General features: G+C 42.8%; 2 protein-coding genes across 18 annotated transcripts in view; one reads left to right on the top strand and one right to left on the bottom strand.

Annotated features, from left to right (window-relative positions):
* GNAL (G protein subunit alpha L) overlaps positions 1–13,913 on the top strand; it is a 201,716-nt gene extending 187,803 nt beyond the window's left edge. The window contains exons 7-12 of one of the 2 annotated variants that reach the window (XM_063326508.1): positions 2,138–2,211; positions 3,089–3,147; positions 3,380–3,500; positions 4,775–4,905; positions 6,952–7,019; positions 12,030–13,913. In XM_063326508.1, the coding sequence (XP_063182578.1) occupies positions 2,138–2,211; positions 3,089–3,147; positions 3,380–3,500; positions 4,775–4,905; positions 6,952–7,019; positions 12,030–12,176 (600 nt within the window). In that variant the 3' untranslated portion in view covers positions 12,177–13,913. The remainder of the gene's footprint in view (positions 1–2,137; positions 2,212–3,088; positions 3,148–3,379; positions 3,501–4,774; positions 4,906–6,951; positions 7,020–12,029) is intronic. The other variant, XM_063326509.1, reaches the window with a different exon arrangement.
* An 11-nt stretch (positions 13,914–13,924) lies between these two features.
* The window catches only part of MPPE1 (metallophosphoesterase 1), a 32,961-nt gene continuing 23,947 nt past the window's right edge, over positions 13,925–22,938 (bottom strand). For 14 of the 16 annotated variants that reach the window (XM_063326512.1, XM_063326520.1, XM_063326511.1 and 11 more), the window contains 8 exons: positions 22,503–22,611; positions 22,095–22,198; positions 21,417–21,497; positions 19,445–19,553; positions 18,419–18,490; positions 18,185–18,307; positions 17,286–17,426; positions 13,925–15,856 (listed from right to left, as the gene is read on the bottom strand). In XM_063326512.1, coding sequence (XP_063182582.1) covers positions 15,674–15,856; positions 17,286–17,426; positions 18,185–18,307; positions 18,419–18,490; positions 19,445–19,553; positions 21,417–21,497; positions 22,095–22,198; positions 22,503–22,611 — 922 coding nt within the window. In that variant the 3' untranslated portion in view covers positions 13,925–15,673. The remainder of the gene's footprint in view (positions 15,857–17,285; positions 17,427–18,184; positions 18,308–18,418; positions 18,491–19,444; positions 19,554–21,416; positions 21,498–22,094; positions 22,199–22,502; positions 22,612–22,938) is intronic. The other 2 variants (XM_063326525.1, XM_063326527.1) reach the window with 2 other exon arrangements.

Raw genomic sequence — 22,938 nt, 5'->3', positions numbered from 1 at the left:
CTTATTCAGGAACATTAAGGCTGAAGTGGTGCAGCCTTGAAGTAAGAAAAGGCTTCACTATGGTGCACAGCTTCAGCTGCCTTCCCCGAGCTCAGGCCGTGTGGTTTCCTTGGGCAGGATGCCTCTTCGTCAAACTTATTCTGAGGTTGTTAATTTTCAGTGCTGGCATCCCACTGTCATCTCGTAGTCTCAGCCAAGATTGTGGGCCACATCGTAAACTGCAAATACAGGCGGCAGAAGAGAATCCCTGCACTGGATAATTCAGTCTAACCATGCAAGGTTTATAACAGGTGGAGGCCCTTAAAAAAATAAAATTGCCGAATCTCATTGTGCAATCAGGGACTGACATTCAGAGACATGAAGTGACTTAACAAAGATCACACAAGGAACTATGTGGAGCAGCGTCTGTTCCTTCAGAACTAGTTCAGGTCTATAACCACAAGCCTGTCCAATTGCTCTGACCATATCCCGAAATAGAAAGGAGAAAAAGGTAATATGCATTGTATTATAAGGTGAAACTTGTATAGTCGACCCAATATAAGATCAATTATTAACGCCCTCGAGACATGTTCAGACCAAAGCAGTAGCACTGGGACTTACTCCGTCTAGACCTCATGGTCTGATTTGAGCATCGATACCACTCAGCAGGAGAGAGAAGTCAGTGAAGCAAAGCCTCATTTTTGCTTTCGTTATTTGTGTTAGTGTTGGCCTCTGTTCCTGGGAGGCCCTTCTCTACCTGGAGCAGCCATTCATCATCTAGAAATTTTTCCTGATACTTCCTTCGGGAAGAAATGCCCTGTGTCTCTAAAGATCTGACAAGGCCTTTGGTATTTAGCAGGCAGAAAGCTTTTGCTCTAAACGAGGGATTATCTTTTGCTTTTGGGTTTTCATCCTGTTATGCTGTATCAGTTTTCTTGCTGAACTAACTGATAAAAATCACTACTTTCCTTTTTTACTTGCTTGCTTTAATGTTTTTTGCACCATCCCAAAAGAATGACGGAGTCCGATAACAAATAAATGTCAGCAAGGGGCAGAAGACGACAATAATGTATAAAATAACTCAAATAATTAAATAAGCGGCCTTCAGCTGAGTTCATGCGGCTGTCAAAGCAGCCGAGGCTTGCCAGCTACCAGAGTACTTGAAGCAGTAGATGGCAGGGTGGGAGGAAAAGGCAAGCTGTGCTTGGGCTCTGCGCTGCCGACTGCCTCCTTCCCTCCCTGCTTTCGCAGCCACTGCGTGGCAAGGAGAGCTAAGCTAGACCGAGCCACCCTTCACTTGCCCCAGGAAGGGAGCCCTCCCCAGGGCAGGCAGCCGTGCCAAGGGGTGGCTGCTCTGGGGGGGGTTCATCCCCATCAGGCAGCCGGCAGCTCTCTCTGGCCTCCGATTTTGTTCTGCACCCACTGCCCGAGCGGCAGCGCTGGGTAGCCAAGGTTAAAAACGCTGCTGGCAGTGACGATGGCACAGGGTGAGCTAGCTGCCGGAGGTATGCACCGTAAATTGCTTTTGCCTGCTTCCTCTGAGAATCTAGGAAATTATTATTTTTTTAATTATTAAAAGAATGTTATTTGAGTTGTAAAGTATTGCTAGTTTGAAAAATAAGAAAGAAATGGCAGATTTGCGTGCAACCTAAATTCTGTTCCCCTGTGCTCTGTAACAGAGCTTTAATTACTCAGTCGCGAGCTATTATTTCGATAGGATTCCTGTCTCATTCAGTGCCAAAGAGGGCAGAATTAAGGTTGCCTGGGCAACTGTAAGTCGGGAGTTTTCTAACATTTGAATACTTGACTTTACAACATGAATAACATATTTTTCTTAGTTTTATGTAACTTCAGAATTCATTATCCGCATCACATACGAAATTATATGACCACCAATAACAGGTTTCAGTGTGCATTAAGGAGAACATATATAGGGACTCCTGCTTTCTGAGTGTGCACAAGCCACACGCAGAGGTGATGTTTGTGTATATCCACTGTCTCAGTATGGACAAATATAGGTTTTCCAACAAGTCTGATTGAACTTTAATTAAATGGACCATTTAAGACTTTTCATGGAAAATAATATTCTATGCTTTTAAAAACAGAATGAAGTTAGAAATAAAACCTTGCTAATCAGCTTCCGTGTTCTCATTTCCAGGACCTATTAAGATGCAGAGTGTTGACATCAGGGATTTTCGAAACAAGATTTCAAGTAGATAAAGTAAATTTCCAGTAAGTCTGTTAGTAATAAGTTATGAATATCATGCTAATTTTTAACAACTTAGTTCAGATGTCTGTGCTCATGTATGCTCGGTATGTTAGGTTTAGGGTGGGAGTTGGTTTGGGTTTTTTTAATTTGATTTGGTTTTTTTGCAATCTTTCCATAGGTCCTAGTAAAATTGCCTCATACTTTGCAAAAAGAGCTGGTATTAGTTATGTGTATTAGTGATGCTCTATTGTGGGGTTGTCTATGGCTGCTTTTACTAACTGGTTCATTGGTATAGCACTTTAAACTCGTAAAATACTTTCGGGGATAAGATTTCGCAGAAGTCCGTGGGAATCCTGCCATGGGTCTGACTTTGTACAGTGGGACGAGGAGAGTTAAACGTCTCCCTTCTTCCGCAGGGCTGCAAGCTCTGTCTTTGTCAAAGTTTTACGCTATGTCTCTGTAAAACACCTGCTATCAGGCTGCCTCCGCTTGCCAGCTCTTGCCCAGAAAGGTGGCAGCGCTGATGGGGCAGAGCTGTCCCCATGTCCTCCTCCTTACAAAGACGCACTCTCCCCACCACTGTTACAAATATGCCAAAATCTTTCCTTGTTTATAGCACATTAAGTCCAACCTTACATGCTACATGCGCTTTTGCGGGCTGGAAAGGCCAATACTTGCCCTGGAAAAGAATTCAGTAGCCTCCTGGCAGGGCGGGGCAGGGAGAGCTGTGCAGCTGTCTGACATGCAGCGTGGCATCAGCAGATCTCTCCCCTTCGGGTTGTATTTTACTACCGTTGTCCTTGGGGCTGTCAGATTTTTAAACGGAACCTTCGTGCTGCATGCTTCCTGTGACTTTCCTAGTGCACATAAGTGATATAACATCCTATGGCTTTTTAACAGCATGTTTGATGTAGGTGGCCAGAGAGATGAGAGAAGAAAATGGATTCAATGCTTTAATGGTAAGTAAAAATATTCCATATTTTTATTTTAATCTTATTCTCTGAGAGGTGAGCAGCTTAGTATTCATATTCACACATGGTGTGTCACTAATACAGGAGAAAATACAGAATTTTTTTTCAGGTATTTTCAGCAGTTTGGGGAGTAATGGCAGTGTTACCCCAAGGAGTAAGTGCTGGGATAACGGAGATGTTCTTTTCTCTCTCCTTCCTTTCTTTTGTGTGCTCTTCCCAGATGTCACAGCTATCATCTTCGTTGTGGCTTGCAGCAGCTACAACATGGTAATAAGGGAAGACAATAACACAAACAGACTACGGGAGTCCCTGGACCTTTTCAAAAGTATCTGGAATAATAGGTAAAACATCCCTCATTTCCCACCCACACTCCTCAGTTTAGCTACAGTTCAACCCCTTGTGAAATAGGACTGCCCTTACTCTGCTCAGGTTGCTTATTCAGAAAATGCCCAGGTAGGGGCAGGTCGCAGGGTGTCCCCAAAGTGCGCACCCCTCCCTAGGGGGGGCCGTGGCGCAGGGAGGGTGCAGAAAGCTTTTCCCCGCTGCTGCCAAAACATCACAGGGCATGGGGACAGCTTGGAAAGGGCAAAGCTCCCCATACCGGTTGCCGGGGGGGAAGCAGGGGAGACCCCTTCCTGGCGTCATGGTGCTGGCTTGGCCAAGGCAGAGAGTATCCTCCAGATGACGTTTCATCTCCTCCTCAAACGCGGCAGCAGCTAGCTGCCGGCGTTGCTTCCGCCTCAGGGGCTGGGGCTGCACTTGATACCCACGTGGGCAGCTGCTCTCATAAGATCCATCTCCGAGAGCACGCAGTTTCTCTGCCTCGCGGATGGTATTTCGGATATAATCCAATTGCAACTGCCGTTAAATTGCCATTCTGCCACAGTGCATGTAAATTCTAGATATGTAACCAAATAGCAATCTGAGTGTGTTCCTAATAGAGAATAAGTAAGAACGATACACAAAATAAGGTAGTGGAAAGTTTCCAGTTTCCACATATCAGGACGCTCTGCACTGAGAGGTGATTGAAGGTAGAGCGAGGAAAAGTGTTAAGTGCAAGTCCCAAAGGCACATCATCACAGCGATGGCTAGGTACTAATTGAGGAAGACGAGAGGTTTATTTTTTTGATTCGTCAGGTGTCGTAGAGGCCACACTAAAAGACGGGATGTCTGTGTGGATGAACTGTTACTTAACACAGAGCAGTCTGAGGGAAGGCAGATTTCCAACCGCCTTCTCTTGCTTCAGCAAAACCAAAGAAAGTAGATGGTCATGTCTGGTTTTGGACTGCGGTGCTTTTAGGAAAAGTCATCATTTTCCCTACTTGATATCAAAAGGATAATTTAGAAAACAGTGTTTGAAGACTGTTTCCTTCAGCAATGTCTACTGCAGGTTTTATAAATGTATTTACTGATCCTATAAATACACTCACCAGCCCAGGTGCAACCCAATTGAAACAATAATTTAGGTCATCTTTTTTTTTTCTGTTGAAGCGTGTTCCATACTACTTCACTCTCTGTCCACGCTGGGATAGCCCCTAAATTTTCTGTTGAAGTGATGTGTTTTCCTTGATTAACGTGTCAGAGATAACACAAACATTTGGTTTGTTTTTGACAGGTGGTTACGGACCATTTCTATCATTTTGTTCTTGAATAAACAGGACATGCTGGCTGAAAAAGTCTTGGCAGGGAAATCAAAAATCGAAGATTACTTTCCTGAATACGCGCATTACACTGTACCTGAGGATGGTAAGGTTTTTCACCACGCAGGGAGTGGACCTGCTGCCACCGCCCAGCCTATAGTTCTGCTCTCTGCCTCTGTGTCTCGCACACACACACACACAAATTCACAAGTACACACCGTTCCTTAACGCAAACCCTTGGTCAGGTGAGGAGCGTGCTGGCAGCACGTAGCTCAGAGTGCCCCGTCGCGGGTAGGGTCTGAAGGGGCTCTGGCTGTGGGAGGCTTGTGGGGGGAGCTGTGGGGGGCTGGCCCCAGAGCACCCTGCCTTCCCCTGCTTTGGAGCAACCCACAGTCCCAGGAAAGCAAAGCTGCTGAGCATGTGTCTCCCCTGCCAGGTGCTTCTACCTGGGCCTCCCGCAGTGCTGGACTTTGTTAGGGATTTGTTAGACTTATTTTGAAGCCATTCTGCGTCCTCCAACACTGTAAACATCAGCCTTTGCAAATACTGATGGGAAGCCCAGCAGACTCGGCAAGGGAACTTTAATGGAGGAAAAAACACATCAATAAATACACAGAGAGCTGTGACGATGGACCCATTAGCATGGGTTCGGTTTCTTATCATTTCAAGAAGTACGATGATTCCTGCACCGCAATAACATGTTGCATAAGTAAACTTTGGTATTATGCCAGTTTTATACCAGGCAGAAGGCTTCTAAATATCTCAGGTCTGTGTCTAGCAGAAGTGGTAAAACTTGCATTTTCTGACCACTGGCTTCTGCCTTACCCGAGCGATGCCCCTGGCGTAGTGCTTGCAGCAACCTGTTGAAAAAGGCTTTCGTTCTCCGCTAACCATCAACAACAGCCTAGGTTATAGAAATGAAGATGGTAATAAGCTATTTTCAGCTTTCATTCAGGTCTGGAATTTCCAGAGTGTGATGCTGGGTTTCAAGTGGAGAGGATAAATAAACTGTCCTAAAATCTTGAGTTAACCTGGCACCAGTTTTATAATGCTAAGGCCTTTCAGTGGAAATCTTCTGTCACCATCACCCAAATTTCCCCTTCCCAAACATACACCACATATATAGAGTTTGGGTAAATTTTCAGCATTTTTTATAGTAAACCAGTTGTCAGAATAAAGTAGCTTTTGGTGTTTCTGAGTGGGATTTCACAGCGGATATCCAGAGTGATCCTGAATATTCACACATGAAGCAGCTCTCTATTTTTAACCAGTAGTTGTTCATTTATTCTTTAATTTCAGCTGACATCATTATTTAAGAACAGCAGCACTGAACTGTTAAGATGCTGCTGATTGTGCTGCTGCTCTATGTTTACCCCTAGCGCTATAAATAAGCGTAAAAAATACGTTTCCATATTCTGATAAATTCTACCCTTTACCATATTATGTTTATAGGCATCTGATCTGATATGTTAGATGAGGAGAAATCACACTGACGGTTGTCTCATCACTGTATTGTTTTTTTACACTTACAGTAACTATAGTTGTTACATGGCCTAGATAGAGGCGACTTCATCTGCCAACAGTTAGTGGCTCAACAAGAATTTAATCTGAGGCCCCTTGATGGGCAGCGTATCTAAGTATTCTGCTGACTTGGGTCCTGGAAATAAAATATATATATATATATATAAAAGACCTTTTGATGCTATCATTTTTTTCAGCTGTAATCTTGGAATCATTTTTAAACCCAAATTCCTGCCTGCAGAAGGCTTATTCAAGAGAAAATGAACAGCTCAGCTGCTTTTTCTGGTCGTGTTTTCTGATAAAAGTTAAACCATAACTCCCACTTGTTTTATATCTATGTGAACAAACTTGTGTATGTGAGTAAGCCCCTCTATGATATGACCAATGACATTGTTGCAATGATTTCAGCAATTTTCAGGTCCCTGAAAGATGTTAAAGGCATAGAAGTTTACTTCAGGTTTTACAATACCTTTCCATCTTAGAATTACCTATCAGGAATCTCCTGTGGATATTTGATTTTTTAATTTCTGCTATCGAAGGACTACTTCCTCCTTGTTAAATTTTTTATTATGAAAAGTAGATGATTGTTTGCTTTTCATGTTTCTGATGTCGTTTATTTTTAATTGAACAGCAACACCAGATGCAGGAGAAGACCCCAAAGTCACAAGAGCCAAGTTCTTCATCCGGGATGAGTTTTTAGTGAGTAATTTTGATCTTATGTGTGATTCTGTCTTAGGAAATACTGCCAGATGGCATAGCTTATTTAGGGAAAACTGACGGGTTTTTGCAGAAAGCTAGAAGGAGAGGAGAATGCCTGGCAATTCCCTAATTCTCATCAGCTGCCCATCTTGCAGAACCTTCCCCACTGCTTGCACATTTTAATGCCCGTTTTAGCCCATTTTATATAGAAGTCACCTGCTCTGCAAAGTATCACACAGCAAGTGCTAGAGCTGAAAACAGCCGCGTGCCTGCCTGCTTGATTCCAGGTTCGGTGTGGCTGCCGGCAGCCCTCGCTCTCTGCGCAGGGGGATGATGCTGACCACGGTTTCCATTGCCAATTAGCTGGGTTTTCCATGGTTGTCTGCCTGTTAAGATGCTACTGGTTGTTGCCTTGAATGTTTGTGTATCAGTCCAGTCTATGTTTAAGCAAAGAGGCTTTTTTTTTTTTAATCCTGCATTCCTCCAAGGGCCTTGGCAGTGGTCAGCTGCCAAGAGGGAATGAACAAAAAAGCAGCTTTTATCCTTAAATAAGATTTCTGTTGTGCCAGCCAGGAGGTTTGCCTCACCCTAGGACTGGTGTCATGGTCCTGCTGAGGAATCGTAAGACGGTTTCTTTGTCTGGTCATAGTTATGCTTGTAATTAAGGTTTCCTCCAAAGCTGGAGCTGAAGAGGTTCTGTCTGCATTTTGCAGATACAAGCAGTTCTCAGGCACACGATCACAGCCCAGCGCTGCTGTCAGAAACAGGGGCTTAATCCAATATCACCTATGGCTTCACTCATATCGAGTCGTTCCAACAGTGCAAAGCAGTAACGGAGACCGGAACCAAAGCTCGGCGCGCTCTGCATCTGGCCCGACTGGTAGAAACTGTATGGGGGTGTTTGAGAGAACAAATTTAATGATTAGAATTAAGAATTTTAAAGTCATTATGTATTTGCAAGGGTTGTTAGGATTTACAGCTGTTGATGCAACAAGGAAGAAAGAAGCAATTAACTGTGTTCACGGTTTGGGGATTTCCGTTCACCACCTTGACCTTCCGGCTTATGAGGAAAAACGTCAGATTGTGCTGTATTAACACAAGAGTTACAAAAAAAAAAAAAAAGCCCGCTTCAGGCCAGATCTTTCTTGCAGTGCTGCTGAAATGCTGTGAAGCAGGTGACGGTGTCCAGCTTGGAAGGAGGGTCCAAGAGAACCAAATCATGGGGAAAATAGGGTGGAAACCCCCCCACCTTTATCTGTTTTAATTATTTAAAAAAAAAAAAACAAAAAAACAACATATCAAGGGCGAGGTCCTTACCTGCCATGACTCACAGGCCGAAATGTGGGGTTTCCCCCTATTCCCCGCAACCGCCATAGGCCGGGCAGAGAGCATCTCCTCCATAAACCACGTTCGTTTGTCTCCCTCCTGGGGTTGTGCTTGGTTTCTCGGTGAAAAGAAGCCGAGGGACGTGGTCATTTCAACCGCTGCTTTAAGCTTTTGGGCTGTGTGGAATGAGAGCTTTGTGAGCAAGGTGGTTTTGCTCCCCTGAGTGATCTGAACAGCCTGCCTGTGGCCCGAGTAATGGAGGCCACAGGTGAGGGGGGCGAAGGCCGAGTAGAAACGGCGACTTCCAGTTTCATGGGGTCAGGCACAAGGTTTCGGAGAGGAGGGGACAGTGGGAACAGGGAAAACAAGCTCAGCACACGGTCTGGGGAGGGCTCTGATGTCCTGAGCCAGGTGCAAGGAAGAGAAGGTGTGTATTTTCTACCTGCGGCCTTCTTGGCGCTGCTTTATACGTTTCTTTCCAGGTCTCTTCATGTATGATCTTTTCCTGTTACGTTTTCAGACACGATGCAGAGAAATCCGGTTTTATTCATTTATAGGCTTTATTGCGATTTTTATCATGGAAGGGGGTCTGCGTGAGGCCTGGATGTGTGTGAAAATCGCCACCATGGCGCTTGCACCCCTTAAAACCCCTCCCTGGCCGTAGGCACTGCTACTGGCAAATTCAAAGCATGTTAATCGGAAAAATTTTGGGAAGAGTTTAAATACAAACACATTTCCAGCAACTGTTGCTACATGGTGATATATGAGTATTAGGAAGGCAAAATACACGGGCTCCTGACGTCGGGCTCGGTGGCCGCGGGGGGCTCGGGCGGCAGGGTTTTAATGGCAGGGGGAGCGGTGGGTGAGGGCTGGCAGGACGTATCTGGTAGGAAATCCTCCTTCATCAGGCTCAGGCACATCCTTTCGCCTCCCAAGCTCTTCACAGAGGCAGCGTGCTACTCCCTAGCCCGGTTTCGGTGTTTTGTACACAGGGCTCTTCCAGCTGCCACTGTTTTGTTTTAATACATCCCCAGTGTATAGGTAGCCCCTGTTAAAGCCTCTGGTTCGTGCTGTTTTTTAAAAAAAAATCTGAATCTGGGAGGTGGAGGAGCTGCTCTTCAAACACACAAATAGTCTTGAAAACTGTCATCCTGACCCCTGCGGTATAGGGACACCAGTATTAAATATTCCCGCTTGTGCTGTAGGAAAGTAAATGTACTTTTCGTTGCTGTCCCAGGGGATATTTTTTTTCCCCTCTGAACCGGTGCTAAGTAACACGCTACTATTCAGAATGAGTTTTGAGGAGGGGTGAAAATATTGCATTTGTCCTAAAATGAGAGAACTACAGAGCTGTTAGGGGACAAAAAACAACCCCTAACATATTGAAAATACATCCTTTGCCATGCTTTATAGGTAACCAGGTATCGCCAGAACATTGTAGGCGGCTTACTCCCATAGACGTGCATGACAAACACAAGCAAACACTTAGTGAAAGAACACTTATTTTACCAAAAACTCAAGGCGGAGATTGTCCATGGGGTTGGTAGGGTGGTGTGCTCCCTGCTGCCCGCATCTGGGTGGCACTGAAAGCGTTGGTACCTTATCCCTCACTGACAGCGTATAACGTTTAGTCCTAGAAAGAGCACGTCAGAGCAGGAGTCTGATCCCCCTCTGGCATCCTTACACTACATAAGACCACACGGAGACGGTAATGCACTTTTTACAGCCTACTGGGACCATGCTGTGAAGGACTCGCACTGGGAGGGAGGGGGGCAAGGTGGCAGTAGGGGCTGGAGGCTGCAGATACAGACTTCAGTCTCAGACGGTGCAGAGCAAAAGAGCCACAGCGCCCTGCAGCCAGGGCTGGCCTCCTCCGAGGCTTGCGAGTGAAGAATGAAAAAGTGCAGGAGTATTTGGAAGGCAGACTGGACCGTCATTTTGGGGATGATTTTTTTTTCTCCGAGGAAAAAAAAACAAACCCTTCAGTCTGTCCTCGCTGCATCTGAGTGGCAGCATTATACCAATGTCATATAGAACAGATTTGCAGGCAGCAAAAAAACCATAAAGCAGCTATTGTATCAAAAAAGGGAAGCTCTATTGCACTTCCAACTGTTTTAAAATCAGTATCGCTGTGACTGTCCATGCACACCACTGTGTTTCCAGCCCTTGGGTTCCCAAGGGCCTGATTTCTCCCAGACTTCACATGACAACAGATCTCCCCAGACCTTCCTGGGAGGTCTGGAAGCCTGTGTCCTGCAGGCAGACAAATACAATCTACATTGTAATTGAGTTTCGGCATTTTGCCACCATTGCAGTAATTTGTAAAACTTTTTTTTTTTCTCATTTCATTATTGTTCAGTATACTTCATGCTTTAAATATAGTCTGAACAACTTACTCATCACTTGGCTAGGTTATGAAATTAATATTTTTTCATGAGAGAAATCCTTGAACTAGGTATTGAGTGTAGCTCAGTAAGACGACAATAATTTTTAGTCTACATTTAGAAGCCCCCTAATTAATTAGCATTGAATAGCTAATGTTACCTGCAAAAAATTTGCAATTTCTTGTTGGCCTAAGACTCGGGGCTTCTAAATGTCTATGGTTTTGTGTATCTGTAGCTATAGGTATTTAAAACGTCAATCCCACACATAAAATAAATCACTGTATTAAAAATATATAGTGTAGCCAGAGAGAAAGAAAACAGTGGGATTTGTTGTTTAGCCATTATAATTTGTAATAACATTCGGAAAAGATTTATAAAAAAATATTATCCCAAGAATTGACCTTCTGCTTTCATGACATCTCATATATACTCTTCAAGATAATGATCTAGAATGGATTTAGATTTATGAGTCCTATAGTAGTACAGAACAAAATTATGATTTTTTTTTTAATATTTTTAAGATCCTGGGGAATTTTAACAAGATAACCACAGGTGAAGTGATGCTGGAGCTTAAGTTAGCAACCTAAAAAGTCATGCAGTAGCCTTGCAGATACTCAGTTCTGCGTGAGCTGATGTTTACTGGATTTGTGCATGTTTTATGATTCAAGGGGAACCCGTCGACTCTAGTGGCAGTTCCACCATGGCCTGGGCTCGGGCATGATACCAGGTCTTCAGCTGGCCTAATAGTTGCACTAAGGAAAGGGAACGTCAGGGGCCTTCAGCTTCAAGAAGCAGCAGCAGTGGGGTGCTGCTCTCCGCTGCTATTACCTTCACACCTGGGAGGTTTTCAGTTTTGTGGTTTTCACCGATTTAAAACAAGAGTTCAAAAATTTGCCACGCGATGGCGCCAAAAAAAGAAAAGGGAGGAAAAAAAAAAAAAAAATCCTGGGACAGATGCGTGGCAGGCTGCAGTGCCGTCAGCCCTACAGATCAGCTGCGCAGCGCCAAGCTGATAGCTTGTGCAAATGACAATAGCATCGCTGGCTCTTACAAAGTAGTAATATACTGGCCCCATAATATCATCCATAACTTTTTTTAGCTTTGTTTCAAATTTGCGATTCATGCTGGTCTAGACGACAGCTCTTCCTTCTCTTTATTTACTCATTTTAATCATCTATATACAGAATTTCCCAGGTTTCTTGGTACTCCCTAAGTCTCGAGACCCCTGCGATGTGAAACTTCTCGTGGCACGGCGCCTGACCCTTATCTTTTTTTTTTTCTCTCCTGACTTTTTCCACAGAGGATAAGTACAGCCAGCGGAGACGGTCGGCATTATTGCTACCCCCACTTTACATGTGCCGTGGACACAGAAAATATCCGCCGAGTGTTCAACGACTGTCGAGACATCATTCAAAGGATGCATCTCCGCCAGTACGAACTCTTGTGAGGGGGATCACCGTGGAACCTGTGGTTTTAAATTCTTTGCTCCTTACTCTTTCTCTTGCTACTACCCCACACAGGGTGGAAGAATATACTATAGAAATGTCAGTCTCTTCACTTTGTTTACTTTAATTATTTAACCTTAAAGCTGATTTGAAGCAGGTTTGGGTTGGTTTTCCTTCATGCTTTTTGGGACTATTTTTGTGCTTTATTTTGACATGCCACTTCTTCGTCATTCCACTAAGCCCTTCGGCTACCTCTGGTCCCTTAGGTTTTGTTTTTTTCCAACTGAACGCGACCTGCTAAATTTTTTTCCAGCAGGTTAACGTCAGTTCAAACTGGTATGTCAGCTGGATGACACTAAAGTCGTAGCTATCCCTCTGTGTGGGTTTCCTTTTTAACATGACATTGAAGAGTACTTGATGGGTGAAAAAAAAAAAAAAAAAGATTAATGCACTTTGTATCAGGTTATTAAATACTGTTGAGGAAGTAGACACACAATGTAGCAGCACCACAATATTTATTACTCTGTCACAGTTTTTAGCATTTCTGAGTTGCAGGTCAACTGATAAAGTGACCTCCTCTTTTAAGCCGTTACTGGCACAGGAAGTAGAGTAGATAATGAGAGGAATAGCGAAGACAAAGCAATTTTTCTGGGGTTTTGGAGCGAAGCGTCTCTGCACACCTCAGGCATTTGAATTACAGCTACTTTTCAGCCTGTTGCATCGAGGCAGAAAATTTACCACCCTCACGTTATTTGTGCTGTCCACAAATGATCCTTTTAGTTCTGATCATTCTTGGACAACGGTCCTCTCCCTATATATATTTTTTTGTTTTACTGCTGGTTTATTATATTGTACAGACTGTAAAATGTAATATTATTTTGTACAACTTTATTGAAGAAAAATACTTGTAGAAGATCTTTGTGCCTTGATTATGGCTGTACCTGTAAAATGAGCTAAGATGTAAGTATGTTTTTGATTGCGCTGTACAGCTTGATGTCAACCTTACCTGCAGCAGTGACTGGAGGTAAGAACTTTATCTGTAGAGTTTAGGGGTTTTTTTTCTGGTTTATATAAAAATGCTCTTTAGTATAAAAATTATAAATTATGCAAATTAACCACTTACCTTTCCAAGTAAGGTATTACAGTCACCGGATGTTGCAGCAAACATGCCTTTCTCTTTTGAAGTCTCAGCTTTAAAACATTGGAATTCATTCAAGTGTCCAAATTGCAACCTGGTGTTGTTTTAATGGGAACCGAGGATTATTATTTTTTTTTTCCTTTATATTTAGAAAATATGTTTGGTAATTCTTTGGTCATTCATAGAACTTCACAATTGCACAGACCGATTGTGAATGTGTAAAGCACCATTATATAGAGCTCTTCAATCTTTGTACCAACAGCGGCTTTCATTGTGCAAGTAAATAGCGAGAAAGAAGAAAAAAACAAAACAAAAAAAAAAACCAAAAAAAAAGGTGTATAAACCCTCGTGTCTGGCCTAAGAGAATTACAAGATGACATTTTTATTTCTCTTTTAATAAAGAGACACATTAGAAAATTGTTTTATTTTAAATATTGTAGAATCAAAATGTGTGAATATTTCTCAAACTTGAATAATTTATGCAAATGACATTCTCAAAACAAGTTGTGGTACAGTACAATATATAAAAAGCAAGAATTGCTGTAGCAATAAGGCATGTCCTTTTTAGTAACTATAACACTGCTTTATATTTTATACATAGGTGTTTTATGTCTGTGACTATATACTTTTCCTGTGTCCAAGATAACCTGTACAAATGTCGAAAATTACAGTTGCAATAACAGAAACCTAGAGAAGTGTTAGACTACATTACTTTACAGAATGTTTTACCACACTTCGGACCATTCCCCACACACACACGTCATTTGAAATTTAGGGAGAGATAAAGAGCTAACACCTTGCCCCCACTGGCCTATAAATCAGCAGGTTTGATTAACTTTTTCCTATAAACCCCAATCAGTCATCTTTTTAAATTCAGATTACAGATGAGTCGAGAACTTGTTTCTATTTGACGATAAAAAAAAGAATCCCATTTTAGATACTGCAACACGATCGTTTCCTCTTCCCAGAAACATGTACACTTTGATATCTGCACATTCAATGGGGTCATTAGCTATTTCCCCAAAAATGAAAGGCTGGGTGGAATAAGCTAATAATAAACAAAATTCCTGAATGCAAAGATTCTCTCGCTTCCCATGCCAAAGAAAGTAGTAGAGCGAATAACAACAGATACAGTCTTTTCCTTAAAAAGAGCCTCCAGCCCGGGAGGTGGGGTTCGAGCTCCCAGCCTCTGCAGGAACGTCAGCGGGAAAACTGGTCCTGGTGTGATGCAGTCCCTCTGGTTTTTCTGGGGCGGGTGGGGAGAAGTGGTAGGTTTTGTCGCGTCCTCCCTCATACACAGCAGGCAAAGACGCTGAGCTCAGATTTTACGTCCTCCATGCTGCCATCCAGGCTGGGGGGATGCTGTGGCCCAGTTCCGCTGGGGCTGGCGGCCTCCGCCTCCCCACGGAAGAGCTAGTGCGGTTCCAAATGCGACTCTACAATAAGTTAACAGAACTTGGCGGCCCTGCAGGAATCTAACCCGACAGGCATTCCTATCCCTATCTGCCCGTAGACCGAGGGCCAAGGCATAGGCTAATGTTACTGCAGCTGTATTTGACCTTCCTTCTTGCAGAAGATTGGCAAGCGGAGGGCCCCTCACCACACACATCTCTGGGATGCAACAGGGCCCTCTTTTTTTTTTTTTTTTTTTAAGCTCATCATAGCACATCTTTCTAAAAACAGCAGCTTGAGGTGTCACCCTAATTTACTTTTTTTTTTAAGCAGGTTTCAAGTGCGTATCAGCAAACTGGATCCACAAGCTTCTTCCCGTTGTTGTCTGGTAGACGATAACTGCAAATTGTAGTCAGCTAACAATTTAATGTGTCAGGAACTGGAAGACTTCTTGTCCTAAACCACAGTCCCTCACATATGACATCCTAAAAAAGGTTATGGAAATCCGCACCTCTCAGTGCTGATGTATCTAGTTTCTGCCTGACCCTAACAAACAGAAGTATGACATTAGAAGGGCCACGCAGCAATAAAACAGAGAAACGTTTCCAGTTTGCAGGACTGAGCCTCCACCAGGGTAAGACACTAGTGCAGACAAGTGATGAGGCTATAGAATTTACATAATGTACAGTTACACTTTTAATATACATATTTGATACAAAAATTATAGCAGGAAAAGGACTCATTCGATTGTAGAATACAGTATTTTTGTACAGCATGAAACGTTCATTTCAATTAATTATTTATCCTGTAGTAGTCATATCAGCTGTATAGGACTTCTATGGTATGTGTAAATGCAGCCTGCCTTCAGACTAGCAATCAAATTAGGTCATTTGCTGGCATGAATATAGTCTGATGTTTGACTGTTCTCAGCTTTGGTATTTCAGTGACTGAATGCAGATGTCTGGCTCTTCATACTGCTTTATGCTTACTGATTAAACGCTGAGCAAAATAAAATGGTGGAGTGAGAAGCTGAAAATGAGCTAGTATCAGGATTACAAGCAGAGCACCTGCTGCACAGTATACAGTAAAGACTCTGCTCTCATACGGAAGGAAGCATTTTTGGAGGGAGAAGTCAGTTGGTGTTATGCTGCCCTGGAAAAGAAACGAAGACTGTCACTTTGCTGTTACAGTGGGTTCCGAAGCAGGAGTAACACCATGGCTGGCGGATCTCTGATTCCTAAATTCTGTGTTGGGTGGCAAGGGTTGGGGCCAGTTTCCTAGTACCAGTGCCTTCTCCAGGGGGCTGAAGAGTCCGTACCTTGCAGTGCTGGGCACTAACTGGAATATTCACCAGGCCAACATTAGCCCAGAGGCCAATCTTCCCTGTGTTCCATCTAGCCTAAATAGAGAGCTGGGCTCCTCGTCTGATCTGCCTTCAAGAGAAGCCTAACTTTAGCTGCTGTAATTCCACCTGGAAGGAGCCTTCCCAGGCAAAAGTTAGGTTTTGTGAACGTGCCCCTTCCTCCCCCGCCAAGCCCTCCTCCTACCCGGTACATGCTGCAAAAAACCCGTTGGCTAATCCAAATTCCAAACAACAAAAGAGCTTCACTGGGTTTTTGGCTTGACTTTGCAGTTCAAATTAAAAGTTTACAACGGACCGAGGCCGCGTTAAAACAGTAGTGAAGACGATGCAGCTTTAATTAGCCAACCTCTTGTTTTGCAGTGAAGATGCACTGTGTGGCGTGTGCAGAGTGTGTGTAGTTTGAAGGCAGCTACTCTCAGGAATATGGAATAAACAGAACTACTTTCAACAAGAAATATTAACCCTTGCATAAAAGGAATTGTCAAGTTTGGGGTTATCAGTGTATTGAGCAGCCTAAACTCAACAGCAGGAAAAACACATGAAAGATTCCACCCCCACCCCACCCCCACAAGTCACAGACTACTCCGTAAACAGATTGTAGGTTTTGCTTCTTCCTCCAAGTTTCTAGGAGTTCTGTTTTATTTTTGAACTGGGAAACTAATTGATTTACCTCTAAGGATATACTGAGCACTGGAACTCCCTGCGAGAGCGTAACCAACACGCTGTATAAAATGTGAATTGGAAAGCAGGAGGCAGACTGTGGGCACGTGACAAACGTTTTCACCGCGTGAAGTGGTTAATGCACAAGTTTGAAAACCACGATCACCGCGCGAGAGTGTGAGGTGGATACGGTCTTGTTTTCAGAGTTGGTAAATCAACCAAGCCAAACTAGTCTTTCTACTGTTCAGTGCACAATACTGATTATTTTTACAAGTCAATAGTTTACAGTGCACCCTCTTTCTAAGAAAATGTTAGATGCTTGTACCCAGATACTAATTAGATCTTTAACAGCATTGCTTTGTACCACACGGAACACGTGGCTCCCACAGCTGTACTTTATAAAGCGGATGCAGTGTACTGAGTGGGTTGGGTGGGTAGGCAATTTTTTTATTTTTTTTTGTTTTTACAGGTAGAATCAGTTTTCAAATATAGCTGACTGCCATGTTGATTTATTTATGAAAGTTATCTGACAAAAATAAAAAAAAAATTAAAACTTACCATGATGAAACTAGGATTGTTTCTATTCCTCCAACTGAACGACGGGACGCTGATTTCTGGAATTTTCCCCGCGTGCAGCACTTCACAAGCACTATGCGTGTGCCCACTGAGAATCAAACGGGGATGAAACCACCACATCAGCTAGAATACAAAACGGTAAAGCACAAAAATTAAGTCATAACTAAAAAGAAATCAAGCTTAAGACTCCTAATATTCTTACAAAGCGTTTTGTGTTAGCTTCTGTTTTCCAGTAAGACGTGTCTTGATATTGTAACATTAATCATGCCCATTTGGCCCTCATCCCAAATACTGGACTTTTTTTTTTTTTGGACGTACAGATCAGAAAAACAAAGGCAATAGCATGCCGTTGACATCACAAATAGAAAAAAACCCTTGGTTTTAGTAAAGCAATGCTGTTTTCTTGTTTAAGGGAGAATCTTGTACTGCCAGTCTTGAGTGAAGCCATTTATGTAGAAGGAAGCGCTGCCCATTAGAGTTTCTGGGAGTATTTTCTTGCAGTTACTAATTTGGCAAAAGCAGTGCTTTCAAAGTGATGGGAAATAGCGGCTTTCTACCAGGTTTGTCAATAATCTACACGGTACATAACATACAAAATGCTAAGCAGGAGGTAAGAGCACTGCAGCAGACTCAAGAGCCCCAGGACTTACGGCCTGTACCTGGGAAACGCAGCCAAATCAAGGCCGTGATCGCGGTGATCCTCAGGGGAGCAGCTCTAACAGGCAGCCTCTCAAAGGCCTCATTAAAGCAGGAGCAGCTGTGGTCAGTTTGTCTCAGCTAACAGCCTTTCCAAAAATTTTTAATCTATATATATGTATATATATCTCTACACTCGTGTCCCTCTCCCACCCACTGATACTCAAGTTCCTCATATATCAAACCTTTTGTGATGCTTCTTGAGACAGTACATCGTACTTTTCTTTAAATGGGATGTTCTTCTCCTCTGGAGGAGCAGAATCTTCTCCAGTGCATTCAGCATCACTTTTCCGATAGAGAGGGTAATGCTGGGAGACATTCAAAGCAAGGATCAGTTGTTAACGATGCAGCCTTTCTGGAACAGTAATAAATACATTAAAAACACGTCAATGTGTTGCCTCACCCCACTTCTAACACACCTGTAGAAGGATGGGTGCTGAAGCTGGAAGCTTTTCCACATCACTGCACCTTTTGTCAGAATGATTCGGTTTCTGTGAATAAAATCAACCCATACATAACGTCTTCACCTTCGTATCCCATAGGGGTGGGGAAGAGAATTGAACAACAGCTACGTTTTATGGGGTTAGGGTTGGTTTTTTGTGGTTTTGTTTGGTTTTTTTTTTTTCCAAAAAACAGTATTGGCTCAGAGTGCAGGCTTTAAATACTGTCCACTGTATAAACTTCTAAGAGCCTCTAGTGTGGATGGAAGGGGAAATGCTTTAATTCCGCGTTCTGTATATGCCCTTGTATATGGTTGTGCTCTTTCTGAATGCAGAAAGCAACAGCAGAATTTCACTGCGCAAACAAAGCAAAGGAGATTAAGGGCAGCCCGAGAGAGACGGCGGTGAAGAGTATAGCAATTTTTCCACTGGGAGCTGGTTTCCTGAATGACTGCCAACCCAGTCAATCACGCTGCCTACCCTGAGTCCAGTCGGCCTATGGAAAAGGGAAGAGGAATGAAATACAAGAAGGAATTGGATTTGATGGGGAAAAAAAAAAAACCAACACCACAATTAAAACGTTACTAGGCTATCAAGACAAGACTTCCAGCAGAATAAGAAAACTAAAAGAATAGGCTAGCTTAAAGGATAAAAACCAGAACAATATACATAAATATAAATGCAGGGATTATTATGTAGCTTAAGCCAAAGGGAGGGTTACAGAACTTCTGCCATTGCTTGGAACAGAGGAAATGACACCCAGTTTGTTGGCAGCACTGACAAGGAAGTTAACACCATTAGCACAGCGCAACGCAGTTGATAGTTAAGTAAAAACAGTAAGCAGCAAAAGAGGCAAAGAAATATTTGGTAACAAATTGCAGTATGAATTGAAGGAGATTTTTTTCAGGAGAGTCTTAGGTATATCCTGACTATTGCCACAGTATCAGTATTCTCACTGCAGCAGCCGAGTTGCTGGCTCTAACCAGATCTTTAATAAACTCTTACCTGCTGGGAGCAATTCAGTTTGTGAGAAAGCGCCGCAAGCTTTGCCTCTGAGGTACGGCAGACGGCACAGCCATCACCCTCCAGGGCTACGCTGTTCACTATGACAAAGCTGGAAAACAGCAGGGATTGGGCAAAGAGAAGGAAAGTGGGAAGGACAGGAAATCTTTTGCTCTTCATGCGCATGTGTGGGATAAACTTTATTTTACAAAACGCAAGTGTTCCAAAGTTGGATGCAGCTGAATAAAACAGCGGAACGTAACAGCTTCCGAAATCACGTGTATAAATCTCTTTTGAGTATCCGCACTGTAGCTGTTTCTCTAGCTGGTAGGCTGCTTTATCATCAGTTGTTAGTTAGGTTGCACAATATACTGTATGCTATGCTTCGTGTTTACACTTCAAGATTTTTTTTTACATTACAACAGATAGTTAAGTGGTATTCTTTTAGTGGAATGTTAGAAACCCACTAAGCTGAATTCTGAGGGAAAGGAGAACTTGCTTCTCTCCCACACGCATTTTAGACCTCAGAGACATCATTTTAGACATTCAATTTCTTCAGAACAACTGAAAAGCAAAACAGCATTTGGCCGGCCACCCTCAACAAACTTAGGTTCGTGCTCTGCAGTCTCTCACACAGAAAACAGTATTTTGTTTGTAATAGAAAAAGATTTCCCTGAAGATTTCAAATCAACTTTGAACTTCTGCCACAAAACTCATTCCTGCTTAGTCGACTCGTTCAGGACTGGAGATACATTCCCAGTTCAATTCAGTACGTTCTACAGACATAAATAAGCCAAATGCCTCCACTTAAGAGATACTGGTCAAAACCAAAAAAAAAAAAATTCTCTTTTATCAAATTAAGCTGCTTTTATACCATATATTTCTTCCTAAAATAGTTTACCTGGGAACATTTCATTCATAATGCAGCTCATTTCAGTCAATGAATATGGTACAGGACATACCATCTGCAACTGCACGCAAAAATTCTCCTGTGCCGTTTTATCAAAGGGGACGTGGAGATATTCCTTAATAACTATTTTTTAAAATAGATGAAATACGTATCTAGAGGACCTGCATGATAAACAATAGCATTGTACTGAGCTTTCATGAAGCTGACAGATCTTCCTGAAAAAGACACACCATTTCTAGACCTGTTCAGAATATTTTTAATGCTTGCTTAATTGAGGGACCCAGTGTAAGCCCACAGGTTTTGAATTTTACGTTTGCATGAGTGATTATAACCTGACGGCACACGTGCCAAAGGCAGAGTAGCAGTGGGTCTTCCCTTCGCATATCTGATGTTTAAAGACAAATGCCTTTCCCCCATCCGGCTACTGCGTTCCGTCATCGGAAAGGCCCCAGGGCAGACAACTGCAGCCACAGACACGCAACTCTGAGAACAAGGCCTGTTAACAAGGGCTACTCTAAGCCAAAACCAGCCTGTGCGTTATTACCCCACCCTGTGGAAAAACTGTGGACCAGCAACTGCTACACGTTCCCAAATTCCTCAAACAAGAGTTAAGTTCTGCAGACTAAAGAAGTTATTAAAATGAATGAAACTCTTAACTCAGGGGGTTTGTTTGTGTTTCTTTACTGAATCCTACTCTTCCGTTATGTTTAAGGCCATGGGTCATTACCAGCTGCAAGGAAGTAAAAAGGCAAAGCACAGTATTTGATTCTGATGCCACAGTACTTTTCCATTTAAAAGGAAATAGTTGCAATTCACCTAGCTCAGAAGTACAGCTTCCGCTCCATATCAAACTACAGGTTTGTACAAAGTGTTTGATGTTTAACAGATCACAAGCCAGATACAAAATAAAAAAAAAAAAAAAAAGGCTCTAAGTTAAGCATTCCCATACTATTTAATGAGAATTTTCACTTCCAGTTCTCAGTTTTCATCACTCAGGTGTACTAGCTCAGTAATCGCTACTCTGAAGACTGGGGCAGGGGGAGGGGAGAAATTAAATATACTCACTTTATTCCTTTTCGAGTTATTAGTTTTCCTGAAGTAAAGTTGAAAACCTTTTCGAATCGATTTACCTTGTAAGTAGTCATTCTGCGTCACAGAGGAAAAACACAACGGAGGTAAGAAACGGGCATTTTAAGTCACCTGCCACAGCTGCTTTACAGTTTGTAGACCATTGACAGGGTTTGCTGCTCCATTATCTACACCACGTATTCATTCAGCAAACTCGCAGGAATGCTGCGACTCCCACAGTGTACTCCGGCCCAGTCACACCAGCGTAAGCACAGCCATCCCACAGAAGTACAGCAGAGCGAGGGTGCTTACACTCTTCTGTGCTGAGATACTGGGAAAAGGAATATGCTCTGGACAAGAGGCCCCACACAAGGAAAAGCAGCTTCAAGACTTCTCCGCCAATGCAGAAAGACAGCTCTGAACAATTTCACATATGCTCAGAGAAGCACAAAAATAGCCTGAAAACTGTTCTAAAATGTATTCTTAGGGTGCATTGTGCACAGATGGGTACCTTGTAAGATCTTGCCCTAAATTACAATCCCTTCTAATTTGGTTATGATCAAGAACTTTCTGTATGAAAACACAGGAGGTCACTCAGACACGAAACCAGTTACTGTATGCGTGCCAACCTTTCATTCTTGGCACTTGCGTGCTCCTTTCACTGACAAGACTTACTCGTAATGAAATCCAATGTCGTGATTCCCAACGATAACCACTAGCTCAGTAGAAACCGGATGCTTAAACATTTTCCGAAATCTCCTGACATCATCTGCCCAAGCCTGCATGAAAAAAAACAAGTGGAGAAATTAATGCTCTTGCACATTATCAAAGGGGACTGCTAGTATATAATACAGTGGCACACACTAAACGACATGTTTACCTTTTATACGAGGAAGAAAAGTGCCAAGATACTACCAAAAATGAAGGAAAATCACACCACTTCAACTCATATCTAAACCACTAGAAACTTCTACCAGCAGTACTATTAAACAAAGCCTTGCATACCTAGTCTGCTTTCTTCTGCCATCCGTTTCCTTCAAGTAATCCTCATTTTTTGAAATAAGAGAGCCGCTGATGTCATACCTGAGGTAAGCTCCATTTTCCTTCATCAAAGACATCTCCCAGAATAAAAACAATATCTGGCTGCAGCAACCATAAGGCAGTTTGGAAAGATCTCTCCATTTGCCATTCCCTGAAAGGAAAACACATATCCAGTGATCACTGCCTAACTTCTGGATCCTGACCTCTGAATACACAGACACAACCTGGCAGGAACGGGCAGATGGCTCCAACACACTGAAAGCGCTAATATGAAATTCAAATTAAATACTTCGAAATCAGATTTAAGTACAGTAGGTGCATCCTACCTGGTGGGCGATTCCACCACAATACAATCATGACCAACTCACGCAAGAAGCAATACCAATTTGTTTATTTTTATTCATTACAATTCCATTAAATGGCAATTAATTAGAACAGTGAGTTATTGCACGTTTTACTATGCTATTGTTTCTTCACC

The sequence above is a fragment of the Chroicocephalus ridibundus genome, chromosome 2 (genome assembly GCF_963924245.1).
Source record: "Chroicocephalus ridibundus chromosome 2, bChrRid1.1, whole genome shotgun sequence".
In the NCBI taxonomy this organism is placed as follows: domain Eukaryota; kingdom Metazoa; phylum Chordata; class Aves; order Charadriiformes; family Laridae; genus Chroicocephalus; species Chroicocephalus ridibundus.
This window is presented reverse-complemented; position numbering and strand designations above follow the sequence as displayed.